The sequence below is a fragment of the Echinops telfairi genome, unplaced genomic scaffold (assembly GCF_000313985.2).
Source record: "Echinops telfairi isolate 266 unplaced genomic scaffold, ASM31398v2 ScPeMD7_7457;HRSCAF=8495, whole genome shotgun sequence".
Taxonomy (NCBI): domain Eukaryota; kingdom Metazoa; phylum Chordata; class Mammalia; order Afrosoricida; family Tenrecidae; genus Echinops; species Echinops telfairi.
In genome coordinates this window covers 30,033,934-30,057,510 of record NW_022111357.1, presented here as the reverse complement: position 1 = coordinate 30,057,510, position 23,577 = coordinate 30,033,934, and the positions used below count along the sequence as shown (strand labels likewise).

The 23,577-nt window shown below is 54.4% G+C and overlaps 1 protein-coding gene across 1 annotated transcript in view; it reads left to right on the top strand.

Annotated features, from left to right (window-relative positions):
- KAZN (kazrin, periplakin interacting protein) overlaps nt 1-23,332 on the top strand; it is a 106,352-nt gene extending 83,020 nt beyond the window's left edge. The window contains exons 8-14 of the mRNA XM_004705168.2: nt 753-958; nt 1,366-1,484; nt 12,387-12,618; nt 13,885-13,986; nt 14,721-14,887; nt 21,733-21,847; nt 22,664-23,332. Of these exons, the coding sequence (XP_004705225.2) occupies nt 753-958; nt 1,366-1,484; nt 12,387-12,618; nt 13,885-13,986; nt 14,721-14,887; nt 21,733-21,847; nt 22,664-22,828 (1,106 nt within the window). The 3' untranslated portion in view covers nt 22,829-23,332. The remainder of the gene's footprint in view (nt 1-752; nt 959-1,365; nt 1,485-12,386; nt 12,619-13,884; nt 13,987-14,720; nt 14,888-21,732; nt 21,848-22,663) is intronic.
- Nucleotides 23,333-23,577: the final 245 nt, after the last annotated feature.

Genomic DNA, 23,577 nt, shown 5'->3' with positions numbered 1-23,577 from the left:
GTATGATCAGTGGTTCAAATCCACCATCTGCTCCTCCGAGATGAGTCAGCATCCATCCAAGGCAGTGTTGGGCCTTAGTCTGTCCAGCATTGTTTAATCTGACCGTAGTACCACCAGTCATGGGTGGAAGAATCAACAGTATTGGAAAATGGTGGTGAGTGGACTTTTTTTGTCTGAGAAGGTCACTCGTGGAGCTTCATTGAGCCCAAGAAAACATCCCCGTGCTGCCCAAACACAGTCCTGGTCACAAGAGTGACTGAGACTGGGCTCTGCCCAACTCTTCTCTAGCCCCTCCCCTAGCCCACCTGCACCCTTGCCTCCTTGGGAAAGCTAGACTAGAGGTCTATGTACCCAGCCAAAACCCTGACCTGCAAGCGGGAGGGTGTGCTAGGTAAACTGTATGCGTGGTGTCTGTGTGTTTGTAAGCGGGAGCGGGTGTGTATCACAGAGTATTTTGCTAAATACCAACAGCTGCTGTTTCTGGACAGTGTGGGATTTGGAGTGATTTTCACGTTCTGCTTTATTTTTATTCCTTTCAGGATTACATGTCGCTTTTTTTTTTTTAAGGGGATAATGAATGATGCTTCTGATTGAAGGAGGGACAGCAAAACCAGTCATTTTGCATTTTGATTTTGCAAAGAAGTGTATGAGGAAGACATCCCTGCCTTCCTCCCCAACCTCTAGGGCTGGGATTGCCTCTCCCCTGTGAGCCACCCACCCACCCAGGCGGCGGCCCTGCTTGTGTGTTGCAGACTCAGACAGCCAGTGCAGCCCCACACGGCAGAGCCTCAGCCTGTCGGAGGGCGAGGAGCAGATGGACCGACTGCAGCACGTGGAGCTGGTCAGGACCACGCCCATGTCCCACTGGAAGGCTGGCACCGTGCAGGCCTGGCTCGAGGTCATCATGGCCATGCCCATGTACGTCAAGGCCTGTGCCGAGAACGTGAAGAGCGGGAAGGTAGGGCACCCTTTCCAAGAGCTCGACCAGCCTCACCCCCTACCCCAGGGACCAGAGAAGATGTCGTCTTGGAGTCCACCGACCTAGATTCAACTCCAGGGCTCACTGCGCCCTCCGGAGCCTCACTGTTCCCATCTTCACAATGGGCGTAACCATCCCCTGCCTAGCCCCAGGGAGCAGGACTAGATTAGAGCTTTCTTTTGGCACCAACAGTGATTCTGCCTTACCTCCTGAGGCAGACATTTGCCAGATATACCCTAAGCCCTGATGCAGGAGAGGGGGTCAGGGAGAGGGGTCAGGCAGCAGACCCTTCTGGTCCTGGGAGGCCTTAGGTGACCAGAACAGCAGCCCCTCCTCCTGCCTGCCCCCCGCTTGGGGCACTCAGTGCCCCCCTCCTCGGAGAGCAGGTGCTGCTGAGCCTGAGTGATGAAGACCTGGAACTGGGCCTGGGCGTCTGCAGCTCCCTGCACCGTCGCAAGCTCCGTCTGGCCATCGAGGACTACCGAGATGCCGAGACTGGCCGCAGGTGAGCAGTTGGGGAGGGGAGGGGAGGACCGCTGCCGTAGACCCTAGGGCCCACAGAGGGGTCCAAGATTCTTGCCCAGGTGAAGGTGAGAGACGTTAGGGTGCAGCTAAGATAACCCTAGGGTGCCAGTGACCAGGGGTGCAGGCAATGACATCACTAGGGTTGGTGGACCCAGTGTGGTAACTCGTGGTGTCACCCTGCCCCCACCCCATCCCCCACCATACAGAATCCTTCATAAGGGTTAGCATCCATTTCAATCATACAGTAATGTGACAAATACAACTATATTAAATAATTTAAATGTTACATTTATTTCTTAGACAATATAAATACTGACAGCACAGTTGTTTTGTTAACTGTCTAGACTCTATTCTGAATTACAACGAAATCAATTACAACATTATTAGTAACTGATCAGAAATTTAAGTTTTTTTCGGTTGCTTTAATTACTGCCTCATTCTCCAAAAAAAAAGTTGTGGGTAAAATTCACACATTCTAATTACTGAAATCCCATGGGCAAAATTCAGGAGAAAGATGAGGTTTTCTGCTCCCAAAGCCATACGGTCTCAGAAGTCTCAGAAGCTGGCAGGGCAGTTCTTCCCTGTCCTATAGGGTTGCTGTGGGTCAGCACTGACGCGATGCCAGTGAGTTTATCTGTTTGCTTTTGATGGGCAAGATGTTGAGTGCTGCAGAAAGCATCAGAAGAAGAGGTAGCATAGCCGATGACCAAGAACCACTGGTGCTGAAGAAATAAGTCCAAGCTGAAATGCAGCCATCAGCCAAACACAAGGCCCCTGGGATTGATGGAATGCCCACTGAAATGTTTCAACAAGCTGAGGAAGTACTGGAAGCACCCACTGTGCCAGGAAATCTGGAAGACAGCTACCTGGCTGACTGACTAGAAGAGATCCACATTTGTGTTCATTCCAAAGAAAGGTGACCTAGCAGAATGCTCAAACTACAGAATGATATCAATGATATTGCACACAATTAACATGTTTCTGAAGATCATCAAACAACGGTTGCAGCAGTATAATGACAGGGAGCTGCCAGAGGTTCCGTCCAGATTCTGATGGACCTTGGCTGAAAGCAGAGAATGCCAGAGAGATGTTTATTTGTATTTTATTGACTATGCCAAGGCATTTGTGTTAGTCTGGGTGGACTAGAGAAACAAATCCGTGGACACACATATGTGTATAAGAAAGAGATCTATATATGAGAGCGATTGAACATTGAGAAAACATCCCAACCCAGTCCAGATCAAGTCCATAAGTCTGATATTAGCCCATATGTCCGATACCAATGTATAAAGTCCTCTTCAGACTCACGAAACACATGCAATGACGCCAAATGTAGAAAGTCACTGGCCAGTGGGTAGGAAGTCTTTGGATCCAGTGGCAGTGGAAATATCTCAGCGCTGGCATCATCAGGGTGGGTCCATGTGTCTTGTCAGCTGCTATGTCTATGTCTCCCAGGGTGTGGCAGAGAGAGATAGTGTCTCCTGCCTCCACAAAGGAATACTGGATTTCCCAGAAGTCTCAGGAGAAGGCCAGGCCCACACAGAGGTCTCCAGATTGACAGGCTAGACTCCACCCCTACACTCTTAATCCTCAAATTGATACCAGATTAGGTGACCACCACAGACTGTATGGATCATTAAAAAATTATGGATAACTTTGAGAAGAATTGGAATTTCTCTTAGGCCAGGTTGACTCCAGAAACAAATTCAGTGACATCCATGTATGTGTAAGAAAGAGCTTTATATCAGTAAGTAATTATATATCAAGCAAACATCCCAACCCAGTTCAGATCAAATTCGTAAGTGTGATACTAGTTCATAAGTCCAATACTAGTCTATAAATCCCTCTTAAGACTCACACACCTACCTTAATGATGCAGAATGCAGGAATGTCACAGGCTGGTGGGTGCAAAGTCTTGTGGCTCCAATGGTGGTGGCCACATCACAGGGCCCACGAAGGTCTCAGCACAGCTCATCCACAGGAAGGTGAAGGCAGAGAGAGTGGGCAGGTTCCCACGACCCTCCTTATGAGGTCACGCCCCCAAGGAGGTACCATCAGACTGTGACCTGATTGACAGGCTAGATTCCACCCTACACTTTGATATCTTCAAGTTGACACGAAATTATGTAACTTACACAACTTCATTGCACTCATTCGGAAATTACATGGATCAAGAGGCAGTTGTGTGAAGAGAAAAACAGAATACTACATAGTTTAAAATCAAGAAGGGTGTGTCTCCTCTTGCCATACTTATTCGATCTGTATCCCAAGCAAATAATCAGAGAAGCCGGATTACGTGATGAAGGGAGGAGCGTCAGGAAGGCTTATCAACAATCTGTGATAAACAGAGGACACAACCTTGCTTACTGAGAGTCAGGAGGACTGGGAACACTTGCTGATAAAGATCAAGGACTGCAGCCTTCACCATGGATTCACAACTCAATGTCAAGACTAAACTCCTCACAACTGGACCAATAGGTAACATCATGATAAAAACCAAACTCACAGCCAGGGGGTTGACTTCGATTCATAAGAGACCTTATAGCACAAGACAAAAATCCCCCTGTGGGTTTCGAAAATGGTAACTCTTTACAGGCATAGAAAGCCTCTTCTTGCTTTCAGAGAGCAGTTGGTGGTTTTGAACTGATGACCTTGTGGTTAGCAGCCCAATGTGTAACCACTACACCACTTTCAACAACACGATAATGAGAAAAAAATTGAAGTTGCCGAGGATTTTGTCTTTGCTTGGATCCACAATCAATGCTCATGGAAACAGCAGTCGAGAGATCAAAAGACACCTTGCACTGGGTAAATCGCTGCGCAAGACCTCTCTACAGTGTTGAAAAGCAAGGATGTCTGTCACTGTGAGGACTAAAGTACCACTGACCCCAGCCGTGGTCTTTTCAACTGCCTCATACGCATGTGAAGGCTGGACATTGAAGAAGACCAAAGACGAATGATGCCTTTGAATTATGGTGCTGGAAAAGAATATTGAAAGTATCGTGAACTGCCAAAAGAACCAAGAAATTTGTTTTAGAGCAGCAGTTCTCAACCTGTGGGTCTTGACCCCTTTGGGGTGCCGAACGACCCTTTCACAGGGGTCGCCCAATTCAGCACAGTAGCAAAATGACAGTTGTGAAGTAACAATGAAAATCATTCTTTGGTCGGGGGTCACCACCACATGAGGAGCTGTGTGAAAGGGTGGAGGCGTGAGGAAGGTGGAGAACCACTGTTGTAGAAGCACAACCAGAATGCTCCTTAGAAGCCAGGATGGTGAGACTTGGTCTCACATACATTGGACATGTTGTCAGGAGAGACCAGTCCCTGGAGGAGGACAGACAGCCTGCGTGGTACAGTATCGGGACAGTGAGAAAGGAGGAAGACCATCCAGGGGATAGATAACACAGTGGATTCCATAACGAGGGGGCAGGATGGGGGTTGAAACGTAAGGACCGTTGTGAAGAAGGGACAGGGTCGGACGGTGCTCTGTGCTGTTGTACTTTGGGGCACTGTGAGTGGGAACCCACTCTTCGGTATTTACCAACAATAATCACCGCCATCTTGAAGCGCAGACACCTCAAAACTTAACCAAGTTATTTAGTGACCCTGAAAACACCAGCAGCGATGAAAACAGCGGGGTGCGCTTGTAGCAGCCGATGCCAGTGTCACTGTGAGCGAATGATATGGACAGCACCGACCCGAGTGTGGCACAAGACTCCAAAGTAAACCCACAAGAGTTTGACCCTCGTAGGTTGGAGAGTAAGTCCAAGCACATTGCCACGTGGGTCCCAGCTCACACGTGTCTAGGTTAATTCCATACAAAACACGTCCACATGTCTCTCTCTCGAGCACGCTCATCTGAGTCTTTGTGGGGGTGCCTTCCAAAACAAGCCTAGTCAAGCAGTGGCTTTCGAGGGGATCTGCTGGGCCGATGGCATTCAAGAGCAGTCACAGCCACTGGATTTGGGGATGCCAAGGGGGTCATTTGGATGGCTTTTCTCAAAGGACCATCACCACAGGAGCTTATTAGGGAAGTTTTAAGGACCTTACAAACTGCCTCGGTGAGACAAAGGCCAGGGCAGTCTCGTCCAAAGTTGGCCCCACCATGTGCCCTCTCTTTCGTCCAGGGAATAGGCTATCCTCAGCGAATTCCACTGGGAAGTCTGACCCCGCCCAGCCATGGCGCTGAGCTTACCTTTGGCAGATTTCTTTGTGCTCCCTAAGTTCAGGGCCCATTTCCCAGGGGCATCAGCAGAGAGAGTAGACATCTCTCGGGCAGATGGCAACACTGCCACCAGAAGTGTGTCCACCTAGACGGAGCACCTGTGGAGAAACAAGAGATTTGCAGTTTTATCTGTTTGTTTTAAAGGTTCCTGTGATTTGAGAGCAATCCTTTTGGACGCATTCCTTGTATATTGCTGGGCTTACCAAAAACACCCTTGTGGGTAAAACTGACCACAGGGATCCTTTCACGAAAAATGATCCATTTCTGCTCAGCGGGGCATAAGCTTCCATAGGCAGTCCTTTTGACGTCAGCCCCACGGACAACATCACCCTGTTCAGTGCGCTTGCTGCCTCCCCACCACCGCCCCGCCCCGCCCCACCCCGTCCCCTGCACCTCCTGAGTGACACTGAATAGATCCGTACCCCAATGTGACGAGTCCTTCCCACAGGGGGATGGACACGCAGGGAGGCTGGGGGCCACCCCAACCCCTGGAGTGCTTCTCCCTTGGTAGCTGGCCAAATGGCTGTCTGTGAACTGAGCCAAAACACCTGCCCCACCTACTCAGGTCCTATTCCGGGGTGAGGAAAGACGGCAGGGACACGGGGCCGAGGGGACAGGATGGAGGGATAGGCATGGAGGGATTTATTGAAATCACTTTCCCAAGAGGATTGGGCAAGCACCAATCTAGAAGTCCCACCCACCAGGTGCTTCCCCACCCCATACACACACACACACACACACACACACACACACACACACACACACACCACCTCCTGCCTGCCTCCAGACCTGTGAGCCAGGACTTGTCAGGGGCTCTGGTGCCCTGAGCAGCTCCAGGGCCGGCAAGGGTCCCTCCCCCAGCCCTGGGCATGCGGAACAGGGAGGAAGATGCTCTGTAAACCTGACGCTTTCTGGTTTGCATAATTATCTCCTTCACTGGCTTCTCCATCATTTTTGTGCAGTTAATTAATCAGACCTGCCGGCGGGTACTCTTATTTGCAGAGCCCGCTTTGTGGATGAAAGAAAGAGCGGGCTGAGGGTGGGACTGGGCGGGCGGGTTACAGGCAGGAAACTCACAGCCTCGGGAACTTCCAGGTGGTGGGAAATCGCCAGACCAGAAACGTAGGCAGGGACCCCAGGTGAGCTAAGCAAGAGGGCACTGGGTGGGGGTGGGGGCGAGCCTGTAGCCTGTCAGACCCTGCCCATCCAGCAAGCAGAGTGGCCCACTGTCATGGGACTGGGAGTGTCGCTGTTTCTAAGGGAAAGAAAGGGCTCTGAAGAAATGGAGGGGGGATCGCCATCGTGGGGCTGTGCACCTGACTGCTCATCATGGCCACAGTTGACCATGTGGCAGGAGCTGGGGCGGGGGAGAGGGGGGCTCACTGTTAGTATTTTATAGGCAAGGAGAGGCAGCTCCAAGAGGGCAGTGTCAGGTCTGTGGGTGAGAGGAAGGGCACAGGCGGAAATTGGGGGGTGGGGGGCAGTGTGTACCCCTGCTGGGCTTCCTCATCTGGAGCGTCCATACGCACCTTACATTCACCACCCACTTCCTTCCCCACACCGCTAGAAGCCTTCCCAGTGCTCAGTCACTCAACCTGGAAAATACTCCCACCCCATGCCCCACCCCCTTACCACAAGGGTCAATTATTGAACAGGGCAGGGGTACATGGTACAGAGAGGGGTGGGCATGAGCCTGCTTCACCCTCAAAATTGCAAGGGAACTGAGGGCCACTTCCCATGTCTCCCCAGCACAGAGCCTCCATAGACCACAGTTATACAGAGGCTCCAAAGGGGTGGGCTTAAACAAGCAGCCAGATGTAAGACAGCTGCAGGGAGCTTGAATATTTAGGAGCACACAGCTGCATCCAGTCCCAGACAGCCCCGGGCTTCCAGAATGGAGAGCCAGGGGGCCTTCTTGTGTGTGCTCTACACCCTGTGTAGAGTCTGGCTGCCTCAAGCTTTCTCAGCAAAGGGGCTAGAGAAGCTCAGGAGACGGTCTGAGATCCAGGAAGCCCTGCCGGCACCCTTTGAACCCCAGCGGGCTAAGGTTCTACCCTTTGGAACCAAGGTAGCCCTGCTTCCCGTGCCACTTCCAGACAGTCTGTTGGTCCCCAGGTTGCTCCAGGGATGGTCCTTTTCTGCCCTTGAAGGACAACCCGGGTAGTTCCTTAGCCTGTCTCCTGCCTGGACCATTCCAAGAGACAATCAGCCTTCTTTCTGCCCCGTCTCTCATCCTTCAGGCGAAGCCGTGGTTGATGGTTAGGTCCTCCGTTGCAGGCTTGTCTCTTTCACAAAAGTTGGTATCACCACAGCCTTGGTAAAAATTCTAGAACACCTGGTCTGAGTCAGGACCTAGAATGTTCCCGATCTTGACGTTGTGTTGACATTTTTCACTCCCTCTCTCTCTTCTCTCATTTGGAGGTAAGCGGCGGGGGAACCATGCAGCCTGGTCAAGATCTTGCTTAGAAGTCTCCTCCCCAACCCGAAAAACATTCTTGGGGCTAAAACTCCTTTGAGAATATGATTTTGAAACAAAACAATCAAAACTCTTTGATACTCTCTCCAGGAGAAGTGTATAAGACTGCACAGCTTTGCATTCTGGGACCCTCTGGCCCACCCATGGGACTTTGGGGGTCTGAGATGGGAACCCCAGCGAGGTCGTCTCTGGGGATATCCCAGCCATGACAGTTGGTGTGACCTTGGCCATAGCATTGCCCTCTCTGGGCCACTTCTCTCTACCTTTTATATCCTGACCAGGAAGCCTGCTGCCTCTTGGCCGGTCCAGTGCCCGTCACGTATGGACTGAGTTGTATCGGATCCCCACGCCATCAATGCAGGATTGACATCCTCACCCCCATTTTCAAGATGAGAAAAGTGAGGTGCAGGGAATTCCCAGTTCCCTACGTCCCTTTTGTTCAAGACGGCAATTACTGCTGCTATGGCGTATGGCCCCCTCACGGCACCCCAGGCTTCGTTCTGAGGACCTGACACCCTCCGTGTCTGTCAGTCCTTGCCATGCCCCTGCACTGAGCCCTGATCCAGGTGTCTCACTCATGAGCCCATTCTCAGATCTGAGGACCCAGTTTGCAAGGAGCGGGGCTGTTACTTATTTAATAGAATGTCCGAATGACTTTTAAGGCCACGCGGTTTTAGTCCTGGACTCCAAGGCCAGCTCAAATCAGCATCTGGGGAAGTGCTTCCAAGCGGAGGCCCCGTGGGGAGCGCTTTAATGAAAAGCAGGGTGGCTGGCTGGCAGGCAGATGGGCACTGCTGATGATTAATGTGTCTCTGTCAAGTAGATTAAGCTGGGGAGGCCCACGCCCCAAGTCTTGTTACCCCAATGATCTGCCGAGCCAACCCTGTCTTCAAGCGGATGGGCGGCCACCCCAGTCCCTGTCAGCCACAGCCCCAGCCGGCCGGCAGCGTCTTCCCTGCTTTCTGGATGGAAGCTGAGCTCTGACAAACTCCCAGTCACTGTTTCTAATCCCTTCCCTAAGCGCAGCAGGGCCCAGGGCCAAGCAGCCTGCCTTAACCCCAAGGCGGTGCTGAGAGGAGGGAGGATTACGTTGAACTCGCTAATGATTTAAATGATCCGTCACAGTGGGTGGTGGAAACTGCGCGGTGAAGAGAAACTGCTCAGCCTTTGCCTCTCCACTTCAAGTGGCCCCCTGCCGCACCTGCCTTACCTTAGACTTACCTCAGAGCAGGTGTGCCCTCTGAGTGACAGGGCCAGGAGGAGGCTGCCCAGGACTTCTCATCCCTGGAGGGAGCTGGTCTTGGACCGGAGGGCACCAGGTGGGGGCCCACTCCCCTGACCCCTGTCATCTGGGCCATGGGCTGTAAAGCAACACAGGTTGAGTATTCACCCTGAGCAGGCCCTGGGAATGGGATAAGTGTGGGGATGTCACACCAAGGCACAGATGGTCTCTCTGACAGCCCCCAGTGGGCATTGCATTCTGGGAAGTGGACCTGGGGGAGGGAGGTGGGCCGGGCGCCTGGCTAGGATGGAGTTCTTGGCACAAAGGGATGATGTATGCAAGGCACTGCCATGACCAGTGGAGGGTGGCACTGCAGGTGTAAAGTCTGTTCACACCTGGACCATGGAAAGAGACCCAGTACAACTTTCAGGCGGAGCTGAGCAGAGTGATGGATGGAGTAGCTAGGTGGAGGAGGGGGAGGGGCAGGGCAAGAGTGATTTGGTCTCAGACCTGGATGGGTGGGAGGGAGGGAGGGATGGCTGAGAAGGGGTCCTGATGATTTGGGAGTGCGGAGACTCTTAGGTGTGAGGTGTCTGTGGTAGCCAGACGGGGTGGTTGAGAGCATGAGTGGTGAACTTGGAAGCTGTGTTTTCAGATGCCAAACTCCCTCCCTGCCATCGAGTCCATGCTGACTCATCACAGGTCTACAGGACAGAGTAGAACTGCCCCTGGGTTTCCAAGACTGGACCTTTACAGGAACAGGGAGCCGTGTCTTTTTACCACAGAGCAGTTGGTGGGTTTGAACTTCTGACACGTGCTCCCTGGGGCAGTTACTATCACTAGCTGCCACCACCCATCCACCCCACCCCACCCACCCCCATGGGCCTGAATCGTGACAATGACCCTTGCAGAACCGAGTAAAGCTCCACCCCATCCCCAGCCACCCCAGAGACAAGTTGTGGATCCATGGTCAGACTCTCAGATGTGGATCCCCAATCTGGATGCTTTGCTGAGACCCATTCCACAGGACCCCCGACCAGAACGGGGCCCAAGTCTCTCACATGGGCACCAGAGTTCTGCTCCCCAGCACTACTGCCTCGGCTGCCATCACGCTGGCTGCCATCTGAGAAGGGACATGGAGAGGGAGAACGAGGGGCACCCAAAGTGGCATAGGACATAAGATTGAGCAGGGGGCTGAGGTGGGGTCAAAACCTCACCCAGGTTCATAGGCTAGGCCACCCCAGAGATATTGCAGGAAGGGAGGTCTCTTGCCTACCACACTGCCTCCACCCCCCCAGCCCCCACCTCAGGGCTGGGAAGCAGGTGACTGACCATCTGTTTGTCTACCTGGGGGAAGGGAAGGAAGTTGGATCCTGTGGCCCAGAGGCTCCCACGGTGACCACACCGTGTTTCTCCCTGCCAGCACCTCCGGACTTTCTTTCTTTCTTTCTTTCATCATTTTATTAGGGGCTCATACAACTCTTATCACAATCCATACATACATCAATTGTGTAAAGCACATTTGTACATTCATTGCCCTCATCATTCTCAAAACATTTGCTCTCCACCTAAGCGCCTAGCATCAGCTCCTCATTTTCCCCCCTCCCGGCTCCCCCCTCCCTCATGGACCCTAGATAATTTATAAATTATTATTTTGTCATATCTTACACTGTCCGACGTGTCCCTTCACCCACTTTTCTGTTGTCCATCCCCCAGGGAGGAGGTTATATGTAGATCCCTGTAATCGGTCCCCCCTCGTTTTTCCTTTTCTTCTTTTTAAATCAATTTATTGGGGGCTCGGACAACTCTTATCACAATCCATCCATCCATCCAATATGTCAAGCACGTTTGTACATTTGTTGCCATCATCATTCTCAAAACCTTTGCTTTCTTCTTGAGCCCTTGGTATCAGCTCCGTTTTTTCAGTCCTGCAGTAAATGGGAACGCTGCCCTCCTCCCTTCTGCAAGCGTGCCACCGTGTGGTCCTCAGGGGAATGACTGCAGAGCAGTCCACCCTTTCCGGGCACAACCTCCTGGGGTGGGGACTGGGAGGGAACTCTCCCCCGCACTCTCCACCGTCCCCGATAATTTCATGTTCTGGAGACGTCGTCGTTGTGCTGCGCCAACGATGTGTGTGACACGGACACGTTCTGCATGGGATACACAAAAGCCCCCGACAAGGCTGCGAGAGGGCCTGGGACGAGCAAATAGGTTTAACCCCTGACTCCCCAGCGGGCCCACCCTGTGACCCGGGAAGCCTCCCCGACGCCGCGCATCACGGCAAACGCTGCGGCCGCGCCCCTTGCGTCGCGACAAGTGAACATTACAAAGCTAAACGGTTTGCCCGGGCGCCGGTTCGGACCCTGCGCTGCGCTGGCTCAGGTTTTCGGTGTTGGAGGTTTTGGAAGCGAATCTCCAGGCCTTTCTTCCAGGGAGCCTCTGGGTGGGTTTGACCTCTCCAACCCTCGGATCAGCAGCAAAGTCTGTTAGTCATTTGCACCAAGTGGGACCACAGCAGCAGCAAGGGGGGGCAGGGGCGAGCCGGGGAGCGCAGGAGGCAGCGGCAATGGCAGTCCAGAGCTCCCCAGAGACCCTGGTGGGAGCAGGGAGGGGCGGGGGTGGGGTGGGGTATGGGCAGCCACACTGCTTCCTCTGCTCCCTGTCGCTGTCCCTGGTGCCTCTCTCGGTGTCTGCCTGGGTCTCCTGGTCTTTCCTGTCCTTCCCTTCTGTTTTTCTTCTTTTTCTCTCCCTCAATGTCTTTGCTTCTGTCTCCTTGCCCCCGGCTCTCCCCTTCCACCTCTGCCCTGCCTCCTCCTCCCCGTCCACTCTCCACTCTCTCCCTGCCGCCCCTACCTCCTCTGGCTTTCTCTGTTTGTCTCTGTCTCCTCTCGCCTGTCCCTCTTTCTGCCTCCTTGTCCCACCTGTCCCTCCCTCCCTTCTGCATCTTCTCCCTCACTAGCCTGTCCAAAGCGGCAGACCTGGACCATCACTGGGTTGCCAAAGCCTGGCTGAACGACCTCGGCCTGTCCCAGTACTCCCAGGCCTTCCAGAACCACCTCGTGGACGGGCGGATGCTGAACTCCCTGATGAAGCGGGACCTGGAGAAGCACCTGAACGTGTCCAAAAAGTTCCACCAGGTCAGCATCCTGTTGGGGATCGAGCTGCTGTACCAAGTGAACTTCAGCAGGGAGGTAAGTGAACTTCACTAGGCCAGGGCCAGGCAGGAAGGGAGGGCTGTGTGTCATTGTCTCCCTGCCCCTTCTGACACCCACCGTGTATACATTAATCCACAGGTCTGTCTGTTCATCCACCCTCAAGCCTCTCATCCATACTTCTATCCAGCCACCTATCTGTCCATCATCCATCCATCCATCCACTTCTCCCCACATCCCTTCCTCCCATTGCTCCCCACTCTTCTTCCAACACTGTGTATTGGGTAGCACCAGGGGCCAGGTCTAGGACTCATTGGGGGAGATGGGGAGGCTGAGGGATATATCCCTCCTTCTCTAGAATCCACACCTTATCAGGGAAGCACAGATAAGATCAGTGACCTGGAGAAGATGCCCTTGAGCCAGCCCAGGGGACGGGGAGGCTCCCAAAGGTGGTGGCAACTAGGTTGAGCCTGGGAGGGAGAAACTCAGGGATCAATCTGTGAACACAGGGGAAGCAGGCTGGCGGGGGCTGAGGAGAGGCCTGTGGACGCAGCAGCAGAGTTCTGAATGGCAGGGCAGGCTGGGGTAAGCAGGCCTGTGTGGACTGAGTGCCAGTTGCAGCCCACCCTTCCTAGCCGGCACACTCACCCATGGTCCCCGAGGGAGGGGCCCTGGCATCCGCCCAGTGGGTTCATGTTCTAAGCATGAAGAGCAGAGCACAAGCCGCTCAGGGTCAGAAAGCAGGCCAGAGAGCTCTGCTGAGTCCCTTACCTGTGGGCGCTGGGGACAAGATGGCAAGGACATAGTCCCTGGCCAATGGGAGCCCAGGCGGATGGAGGACAGACATGAGAGGCCCACCTCTTACAGAAGGGCAGGAAAAGGGCTGCTGGGGGCCATACTGGAGGAGCTGGAGGCCAGTCCTGCCCCCAGGTTTGCCAATTGGTGACAGGCAGACTTTGCTCTGCAGGATGCTGAGGGGCATGTTTTAGACCAGGTGACATCCCTACCCTGGGAGCCAGCAGACCCAAAAGGCCTGTCCCTCATGGCCTCCAAGTCAATACTCATAGACCGTCCAGTGCCCACAGAGAGCCTGTCCAAGCCGGAGCTGGGGAGGGTGCAGCACAGGGCAGCTGTAGCTACACCCCAGCCCAAAGCCCCACTCTGCACCAGGAAGCAGTGTGGTCAGAGCAGATGTGCATGGCCAAGCTGGGGTAACTCCCCACACCGGTCCCCTGAGGGCCCACATGGGACCCTTGTGTGCTCCCTGGTCTCATCCCCACCCACTGACCCAGCTGTCTCCCACAGGCTCTCCAGGAGCGCCGGGCCCGCTGTGAGACACAGAACATTGATCCTGTGGTCTGGACCAACCAGCGGGTGCTCAAGTGGGTGCGAGACATCGATCTGAAGGTGAGGAGGGACAGCAGGGACGCCTAGGCATATGCCAACCACATGCAAATATGTATGCAAATCAGCAGCCTTGCTTGTGAACTGGGCCCTGTGGCCTAGCCCAGCAGGGAAACACAGGGTCTTGTCACTCAAGAGGAGGGACCACTCGCCTCTCAGCAGTAGGACCCCACGTAAGGGCGCTCTCACCCACCTCACTCCCATTGGCAAGAACGGGCCAAGGCCCCAGACCATCTTTGCACTCAGTCCTGCCTGCTGGGCTCCGGGACATGTCAGGGACGCAGTCTCAGCTCTGCCGCCCGCATCCCTCTGAAAGTGTGGGAAGCCCCCCAGAATTAAATGGATTGATCCCCGAGAGGGGGAAGCCCTTGCCTTCGGAGGCATGTGAGTGGGCAGTCCTCTCAGATTACCAGAGTGACCCTCTCAGGAAAATGGGGGTCCTTCTCAGGAGATGAGGTTCTCTCCGATTAATAGGAGGGCCTTCTCAGAAGGACAAAGAGACCCTGTCATGTTAATAGGGGGACCCTCTCAGGCCAAGGAAGGAACTCTAACAGGCAGTGCCTTTCCAGAGATGGAATTCTCTCAGGTTAATAGGGGGACCTTGTCATGCTAACAGGGAGCATCTCAGGAGATGGGTTTCTCTCAGACTAATAGGGGACCCTCTCAGACCATAGAGGGGCATCCTCAGGCTAATGGGGGGATTCCTATGCTAACTGACTTCATGCCTTTGCCCTCAGGAGTATGCAGACAACCTGACGAACAGTGGTGTTCATGGAGCCGTGCTGGTGCTGGAGCCCACGTTCAACGCCGAGGCCATGGCCACGGCCCTGGGCATCCCCAGCGGGAAGCACATCCTGCGGAGACACCTGGCAGAGGAGATGAGTGCCATCTTCCACCCTGCCAAGTGAGTGCCAGCTGGCCCCACCGGGCAGGCGTGAGCTGACTGCCCTGGCTTGCTCTCCTGCCTCTGTGGCTTGCCACATCCCAAGTGTTCCCTGCAACAAGGTGATCCCCTTCGGGGATCCCCTTCTACGGTTCAAGAAACTGAGGCTCAGAGAAGCACAGTGCACAAGCCGGAAAGCCGGAAGTCTAGAAAGAGGCAGAGGAGTCCTGAGGCCCTGGCTAGCACATGATGAATGTGCAAACACCCCGGCCTCCCTGGACCGGAGAATGAACACTGCCTGTGTTAGGAATGGCCAGTGGTCGAAGGAGACTTTGAAGCTACACAATAGGCTTAGGTAGTTGTTTCGGGCAGAGGAAACGGGGTGTGAAGGTTTGAGGCAGGGATGCACAGACCGATGGTTCTTATGGCCCAGGTGAGCAGGCGGTATCAGGCCACCTGGCCCGTACTCCTCGTCTGAAAAGTGACCCAAGAATGAATAAACTGTGCCCCTCCCAATAGGTTTGCTCCCTAAAAACAATTGCTTTTGGGGTTGTTGCTGCAGTTGTCAAGTCCATTCTGACCCACGATGAATGACCCCATGTGTGCAGAAGGTCTTGAAGGCCATGACCTTTCAGAAGCTGGTCACCAGGCCTGTCTCCCAAGACACTTCTGGGTGGATTTGAACCACCAGCCTTTTGGCTAGTAGTCAAGGGCTTCATTATTTTCACCACCTAAAGACAACTGCATTGGTATTAAGAAATTAGGAAATTCACATAGTAAGGGGTCAATACATGATCAGCATTTAGGGTTAGGTGACCACTTACTGATTACTAACTATGTGATCACTGTCTAATTATATTCTCTCAACAATTCTGGAGACCCTCCTTCATCGATGGAAGGAGGTCCTCACTCAAGGTCACACCTTTAGTACATGTTAGAGCCCACGTTGTATCTTGTTCGGTGCACATATTGTATAACTTGATTGAGCTGCATATCTTGAGCCAACCTTGCATTCCTGGCAAAAATCCCACCTGGTCTTGGTGCATTGTTTTGTTGAGGGTTTTTACATCAACATTTATAAGGAACTTTGGTCTGTAGTTTGCATGTGACGATTTTTATTTCAGGCTAATATGGACTTGGAGGAATGAGTTGGAAAGCATTCCCTCCTCTATTATTTTTAGAAGTTTGCAAAGGACTGGTGTCAATTCTTCTTTGAAAATGTCCCCAGTAAAGCCATCTGGACCTGGAATTTTCTCTATGGGAGGTTTTTTTTTTTAACTACGAATTCAATCTCTTCCCTCATTATATGTCTGTTCAGTGTTCTGTTTCTCTGTGAGTCAGCCCGGGACTTAGCGTTTTCTAGGAATTTCCTCATTTCATCTGGGCTAGCTGATTTGTTGGAATCCCTGCGTGGCACAAACAGTGACGTGCTCAGGGACTAGCTGGAAGCTTGGTAGTTCAAACCCACCTGGAGGTGGCTCGGAAGACCGGCCTGCCATTGAAGGGCTTGGCTATCGAAAACCCCATGGAGAAGTACTTCTCTGCCCACACACGGTCACCATGAGTCAGAATCAACTTACAGCAGCAGCTAATTTTTCAGCATTTTTAGTATTCCCCTTAAATCCTTTTTGCTCTCTTTCCTTGTAAGATGGGTAACAGCCTTCATTTACTTCTGATTGTAGTCGTGTGAGTCTTTGCGCTTTTTTCTTGGTCCACCTAGCTAAAGATCTGTCCATTTTGTTGAAAGGACCCAGATCTGGGCTGTCTAACTCAAGCCTGGGTGTTAAACTATCAAACCATGCAGGGCCTTAGGAAACAGCTGGACCAGGAGGAGACACTGAGGCTCTGGAGAAAACTATGTGGGCTCCCTCACCCCCAAGCACAGCAGAGTGACTGGACCCCCCCTATGTAGAACGTAGATTCCCAGACCCATAAGGAGCCCAGCTGCCTTCATGTGTAGCATTTCCAGGGGGTGTTGACAAGAATGCTCTTCTGTGAGCCATAAATCTACCCCGATGGGCAGCAAGGGCTCTTCTCAGTGTGGTCCACCTCCCCTGACCTCCTGTCCAGAGCCACATTATCTGTAACAAATTCTGAGCCCTGGGGGAGTGGCAAAAGCTAAATATTAGCAGCCACAGTTTCTGATTAATCCCTGGACCACCATGGAGCTATGGGTGTACTAAGGCCTGTCTGGGACTCATGAGAGAATGCAGGGGAGGGTGATGGTAGACCAGGGTATCCTATAGTGGGCAACACCGCCCCCTGGAGGCCTCTGGAGTGGAGAGGTGGATTGGGGTGGGGGCACCTATATTTTATCCTGGACTCTGGACAATAACAAAGCATTTCCTTGCCAGGAAATGTTTTTTTTTTTCTGGAATACGTTTGTGAGCCTATGTGGTAGGTGGTTAAATGGGGGTGGGGTGGGGGGAGTCTTTTCCTTTCAGGGGGGATGTCACAGGCCCCTCTGAGAAGGCCCCTTGTTAACTGAGGGGAAGGGGCTTGGCCACGCCCCCGCGCTCACACAAGGCCGCTGAGGCTCCTCAGGCGGGGAGACCTGTTCTCTGCGCTCACCCCTGTTCGCAGCTCACCAAGATGCTGGGTTCATGGGTCAGCATCCCTGTGTGGTATTCCAGAACACTGCTGAGATTCCGCTCCGGGTCAGGGGAGCAGACGCCAGTTCCCTGGCGGGAGACAGACCTCCATGGGCTCCTAAGGAATTTTTGAGAGCATCCCTGACGCAAGAGTCCCTGCCTACGCAAATTCTGAGGTGTGGGGGTGTGTGTGCTGACCCCGGGCTTGTGGTGAGATCCTTGAGAAGTCCTGCTGGCTTCACATTAACCCAGACCTTTGGGAGTTAGCCCAGGACATCCCCGGGGGGGCAGGTAGATGATGTTGTTCTTCACTGTTGTGGGGTTCACCCTTGACTACCGTGACACATGGAGAAAATGCTGCTCACTCCTGCACCCCCGACCCCCCATTCTCACTACTAGCCAGTCAATTCTGACTCACAGTGACCCCACAAGACAGGGTGGAACTGCCCCTGTGGGTTTCTGAGACTAAAGCTTTCTCCCTCGGATGGAGTGGTGGATTTGAACTGCTGGCCTCATGGTTATCAGCTTGATGAGTAGCCCACTACACTACCAGGGCTCTTTGAGTGGCGCATAGTGCTGTAGAATGAGCACCATTTCTCACCAGCAAACTACCACCCATTCCTTGTTTGGTTTGAGCTCCCTGCCGCCAGGAGGGAGGCTGAGCGAATGGGATTTTTGCCCCGTGTTCAGGGTACAAAGACAAGGCTGCAGCGATGTGCTGCAACTTGTTCAAGAGGTGGAGTCCAGGGCCGCCCTGGCTTGAGGGCTCCAGATCCAACAACATTCCACCTGGATTGGCGGCCTCGGTGGATGTGGCCCCTGGGGACCTCGGGCCACTTAAAGAGGACGGAGGGCCAACAGGCAGCTTGGAGCCTCTTGAAGATGACTTTGTCCTTGTTAGTCGCCATCGAGCTGCCGCCAACTCACGAGACGCCCGGCACTCTGCCATCTACCTGGTTGCTGAGTTGCTTGGATTCAATGGTGTGTCCTCTACTGAACACACTGTCCTTCTGACTGCCGTCCCATGAGCTGTGCCTCACAGCCAGGTGACAGAGGACATCTGGCAGAGACACATTCCCTACGATTTTTTAGGTCTCAGCGTGATGCCACCTGCCCCAGCCTCCTCCCATCACCACACACCACACAGGAGCCAGCGAAGAGATTTCAAACATGATCTCTGCCAGCCTGCTCTGACATGCCTGGACTTCCTGCACCTCCTGGTCCACCATGGCCCATGGCAACTCCGTGCCAGGCTGAGACGGTACATTGAAGGTCCCAGGAAAGCCAAGCCCAGCAGACAGGCAAGAGGCAGGGCTGGCAGGTGCCCCCCAGGCTTTGTCCGGGCCATCAGAAGAGCGGGGAGGAAATGTTTGCCCGCTCCCCTCTCTCCTGCGTACAGGAAGATGTCTTTCTCTCCCGAGAGTGGGGGCGAGGTTGATCCCACCCTGTCCATTGGATTCGCTGAGGATAGTCAGGCCTCCCAGGGTTGTCATCGGACTCTGGAGCCTCAAGCAGACTTTGCACCCTTGTCTGCTAATATTCTTCCCTTTCCTCTGCTCCCCTGGCCCTGGCCCCCAAGTGCACCATTTGGATTCTGATACTTGATGAGCCTGGGGTTCGCTGCTTCCCTAAAAGATTGGGTACATGGCGGGAACTTTGGGGACATCGTGTGAAGCTGTGGCCTCTGTGCTTCATCCCTCATTTGACCCCAAAACTTCATAGGAGAGAGGGGCTGCCGTGAACCCTATCGTGCAGAGCACACGGTGAGGTCCGCTGCCCAAGTGTGGACCCGGCCGCTGATGCCTGCTCTCCTGGCACCCTACGCATAGCTCACAAGGAGAAGAGGGTGGCTGAAAGCTGCTGATTCCAAAGGCCTGACTTCTTTGAACACAAGAGAGGGGGCCCTGGAGATCTGCCATGCTCACTGGACCACTAATGCTCACGAGTCAGGGCAGCCGGTGCCCTTCTGCAGCCCACATGAGGCTAGCTTGGCATGGTGTCCACAGTAAGGACTGCTTCCCACTGGACTTGGGACATCTCGTCTCTGGGTGAATGAAGAGAGAGCAGACAGGAACGAAACCTAGTTTGCTGGGCCCTGCTGAGCACACGTGGAAGCTGTGGGTGTCGGGCCTTGGCTGTACAGGTGGCCGGTGCTGCCTCCCCTCCCTTCCCATGAAGCTCAACGGAGCAGCTCCACTCAGCGCCACTGGGGCAACAGGAGCCGGAGTTAACTTGAGGACAATGGGTTAGGTGTTTGCTTTTTTCACCTCTCCCAATCTCTTGTCATGAGCCCCACGACCACTGCCTGAGGCTGGCTCTGCTGTGCTGTGCCTGCTGCCGTGCACCCCCACACACCCCACCCATCCCCCCGCAGATCCGGAAACCAGCACTGAAGCTACCCAGGTGCCTGCTCAGCCCACACAGCAGGAGAACCAGGGTTTCGGCCAAGCCTGTCTGCTCTGAGTCGCTAGAGAGAGTCTGGGCAGAGTCGCCTGGGTTTGGCGAAGATTCAAAGAGGAGGTGCCGGTGGCTCCTGGCCATCATGGGGGCCAAGTCCCGGGGTCAAAGGAAGAGAGACCAGAGCGCAAGGAAGCACTGGTTTCCCTAGAGGAGAAAGTGGAAAAGCAGGTGGGTGGTTGGCTTCATTCGGGACGCCTAGCGCCGGTCCAGGATTCTTGTCCAATTTCCCTGCTCCATCCAGAGTCTGTTTGTTTGTTTAAATCCACAATACTGATGTCCTAATGCAGGGTGGGTAAATGGCTCCTGTGAAAGGCCAGATGGCAAGCATTCTAGGATTGAGGGCCATATGGCCTCTGCGGCGAGAATCCAACCGTGCCATGTGAGCCAGAAGGCAGCCCGGAACAACGTGTAAACAAATGGGGTGGGTGGGCCCAGGTGGGTGGGCCCCCGTCATACTTTATGTGTAAGAGCAGTCGGTGTCCTGAAGTTGGCCTGCAGGCTGCCGTTGGCCAAGGCCTGGTCTCACAGAGCGAGGTACTGCCGGGTCAAGGGTAGCATCCTCACCTCCTAAGCGGACACCAGGGCCCCTCAGGGACAGACACCGGGCCATCTGTCAGTGGAGATTTGCGTGATGCCAAGCAGGTCTCAGTGGCACTTCCAGACTAAGACAGACTAGGAAGAAAGGCCTGGCGACCTACTTCTGGAGAGCCAGGCGGTGGGAATCCTGTGGATCACAACATCCCGAGCAGCAGGCGACGGTGGGGCTGGCACGGCCCCAGCGTTTTGTCCCATTCTGCGTGGGGTCACTAGGAGCCAGGGCAACTTGACGGGGCTCCCGCAGCTGTCGGACGGACGTTCCTGCTCACAGCGGTGGGACTTAGCAGACGGGCACGGTGGTGGGACCTCAGGCAACGAGGCAGGTCCAGCCATACCGGCTCTGAGTACAGAGTTGGGGAAACTGCTCCTAGGAGCGTTTACATGACGCTAGTTCGCTGGACTCCCAAGGGCTAGTCTTTCCTTTCGTGGGAAGGGTTGCAGTGGACCCGAGGCTTCAGCATGAGGCTAGACTCAGATACCTGGGTTTGGATCTGGGCTCTGCCACCCACCACCCACGTCCTAGTGGGCAAGTTGCTGGATACCCCTGTCCCTCCAAAACTGAAGTACAGTAATGGGGGCACGGGCCATCAGAGTTACAGGTATGGGGACACGGGCCATCTGAGTTACAGCGATGGGGGCACGGGTCATCAGAGTTACAGCGATGGGGACACGGGCCATCTGAGTTACAGCGATGGGGGCACGGGTCATCTGACTTACACCAAGATTCCACGTGAATAACGTTGTCTAGGGTTGGGTCTACCATACGGCAAATACCTCTTTTTTTTTTTTAAGCAAGTTTTCGTCTCCTTGCCTTTTATTACCAGTGTCATTACAAATCTGATCTTTGAACATCTGTGAGTGACCTGCCTCTCAGGCACACTGTGAGGATCAGAGTCACCAGCAGCCAGCTGCTGGTGGGTCGATTCAAGCTCCTGGCAAACTCAGTGTGTGTCAGGGTGGAACTATGTTCCTTCCACGGGGTTTGCAGCAGGTGGTTGGTTGGAAGCAGATCACCAGGCCTTTCTTCCGCGGCACTTCTAGGTGGGTCCAGATCCCCAACCTTTGGGCTTCACAGTTGAACCCTTGACTTTTGTCAATCTCAGAGGCTGTGACCATTGTCACCAATGGAGCGTGTGTGTGTGTGTGTGTGTGTGTGTGTGTGTGTGTGTGTTTTGGTGGGTATGTCTGGGTGGCATTGACTGGCTGGCCTCTCTGCAGCTCGGCAGGCATCCGGGAAGCTGAGCGCTTCAGAACACCCCCCGGGAGGGCCTCCAGCATCCCCCGGACGGGGAAGGAGGAGAACTGCAGTGCCATCAAGTACAAGGCAGGCCGGGTGAGTCCCCCAGTCGCTCCCCTGTGAGTCCCGCACACCTGGGGAAGCTCTTTGTCCTCGGGGACCAAGCTGCCCTCTCCCAGCTGTACCTCCAGACAGCTGTGTGGGCCTATGGGAATGGAAGGATGGGCCAGGTCACAGGTGCAGCCTGAAGGATGTCTTGGTGGCCACCTTCAAGGTACCTGCATGATGCATCAGGCACAGAGCTGAGGTTTGCACGGGGTGGAGTGTAGGTTGCACCTGTCTGTGTCAGTGTCCCTGGGAAGGGGGTGGCTTCAGATACAGACTCGGGGGCCCCCTGCATCTCTTGAAGCAGAAAGTCTCTGGGATGAGGTCATGCCTGCATATACCTCAGACTCTTGGAAACCACCAGCTTCCAGTTTGAACTCCACCAATGTGGCCAATAGCAAGAGAGGAGCCTCTGCTGATTCCAGCAGAACTGTGCAGAGGCAGGCCAGCTCCCTACACAGAAGTGTCTACTCTCAGAGCTGCCTGTTAGCCCTGAACACAGGGTCACCAACCCAAACCAAGCTCACCACATGGAGTCCACACCAACTCATAGTGACCCTGTGGGACAGGGCAGAGCTGCTCCCAGAGGTGGGTTTCCACCTTGATGGCAGTAGACCCTCCGTGCCCCGCCTTTCTCCCCAGGAGTGTGGTGGTTTCGAACTGCTGACCTTGTAGTGAGCAGTCAGACTAGCCACTGAGCGGAGAGGTAAAATGCGTTGCCCCAGGCCACATGGGAAGTCGGTGTGAAAACACCTCATTGTCTCTCTTCTTCCCCCACCCTCTGCCTTTTCTCCCCTCTCTTCCCAGCTGCCCCTGGGGAAGATAGGCAGGGGCTTCAGCAGCAAAGACCCCGATTTCCACGATGACTATGGCTCTCTGCAAAATGAAGAGTGTGGGGAGGAGGAGCGGCAGAGCAGGCCCGAGCAGTACTGCCTGGAAGCCTGCTCCAGCCTGGAGGTCACCAATGTGTGAGCACCGACCTGCGGCCCGCCAGCACCAGCCCCCGGGCCCTAGAAGGAAGCAGGCCAGGTGGCCACTGTACATAGAGACCTGGGTGCGAGCCCTTCCCTCCCGCCCTCACTCTGGCTGAGGCTGCTCCTCAGCTCCCAGGGCAGAATCCCCTGTGATTTCACACTGCAAGCACCCAGAGGAGACACAACGCCAGCCGGCCGGTCTTGGGTAGGCCGTGGACTTCCTGTCCCCAGGGCCCAGCCTCTCCTTGGTCCTTCTGTGCAGACTCGGCCTCCGAGCCACTGTCGGCCACTGAGCAGCCACTGTGGCCCCTGCTGCTTTCACTGAGTTGCCAAGATGGGGACGGGCCCTTGTGTTCCCCCAAAACACCCATCAGGATGGGGCAGGGGCCTATCCCACCAGACAGACCACAGCCGGTGTGGAAGGTGCTAGGAGCCAGCAGAGCCAGGCTGCCGGGCATCGGGGGTGCCCTTGCAGCCGTGCGGAGGCAGGGGGTGCTGCCCTTGCTGAGCGGTCAGACTGAGGGGGCGGGGGGGCGGGGTCGGTCTCTGCTCTAGATCTCTGCCTCTCTTGACTGAGAACTCGGGCCACGGAATCTTTCTTTGGAGGGTACAATTGGGGATGGTGTGTCCCCCTTCCACTCTCAAAGCCGGTGTCCCACAGAAGGGCACATTGAAGAGCTGTTTGACTGGACCCTCTGGGCCGCAGGACCGCTCCTTGCAAGGACAGTGCTTGATGTCAGCATTTCC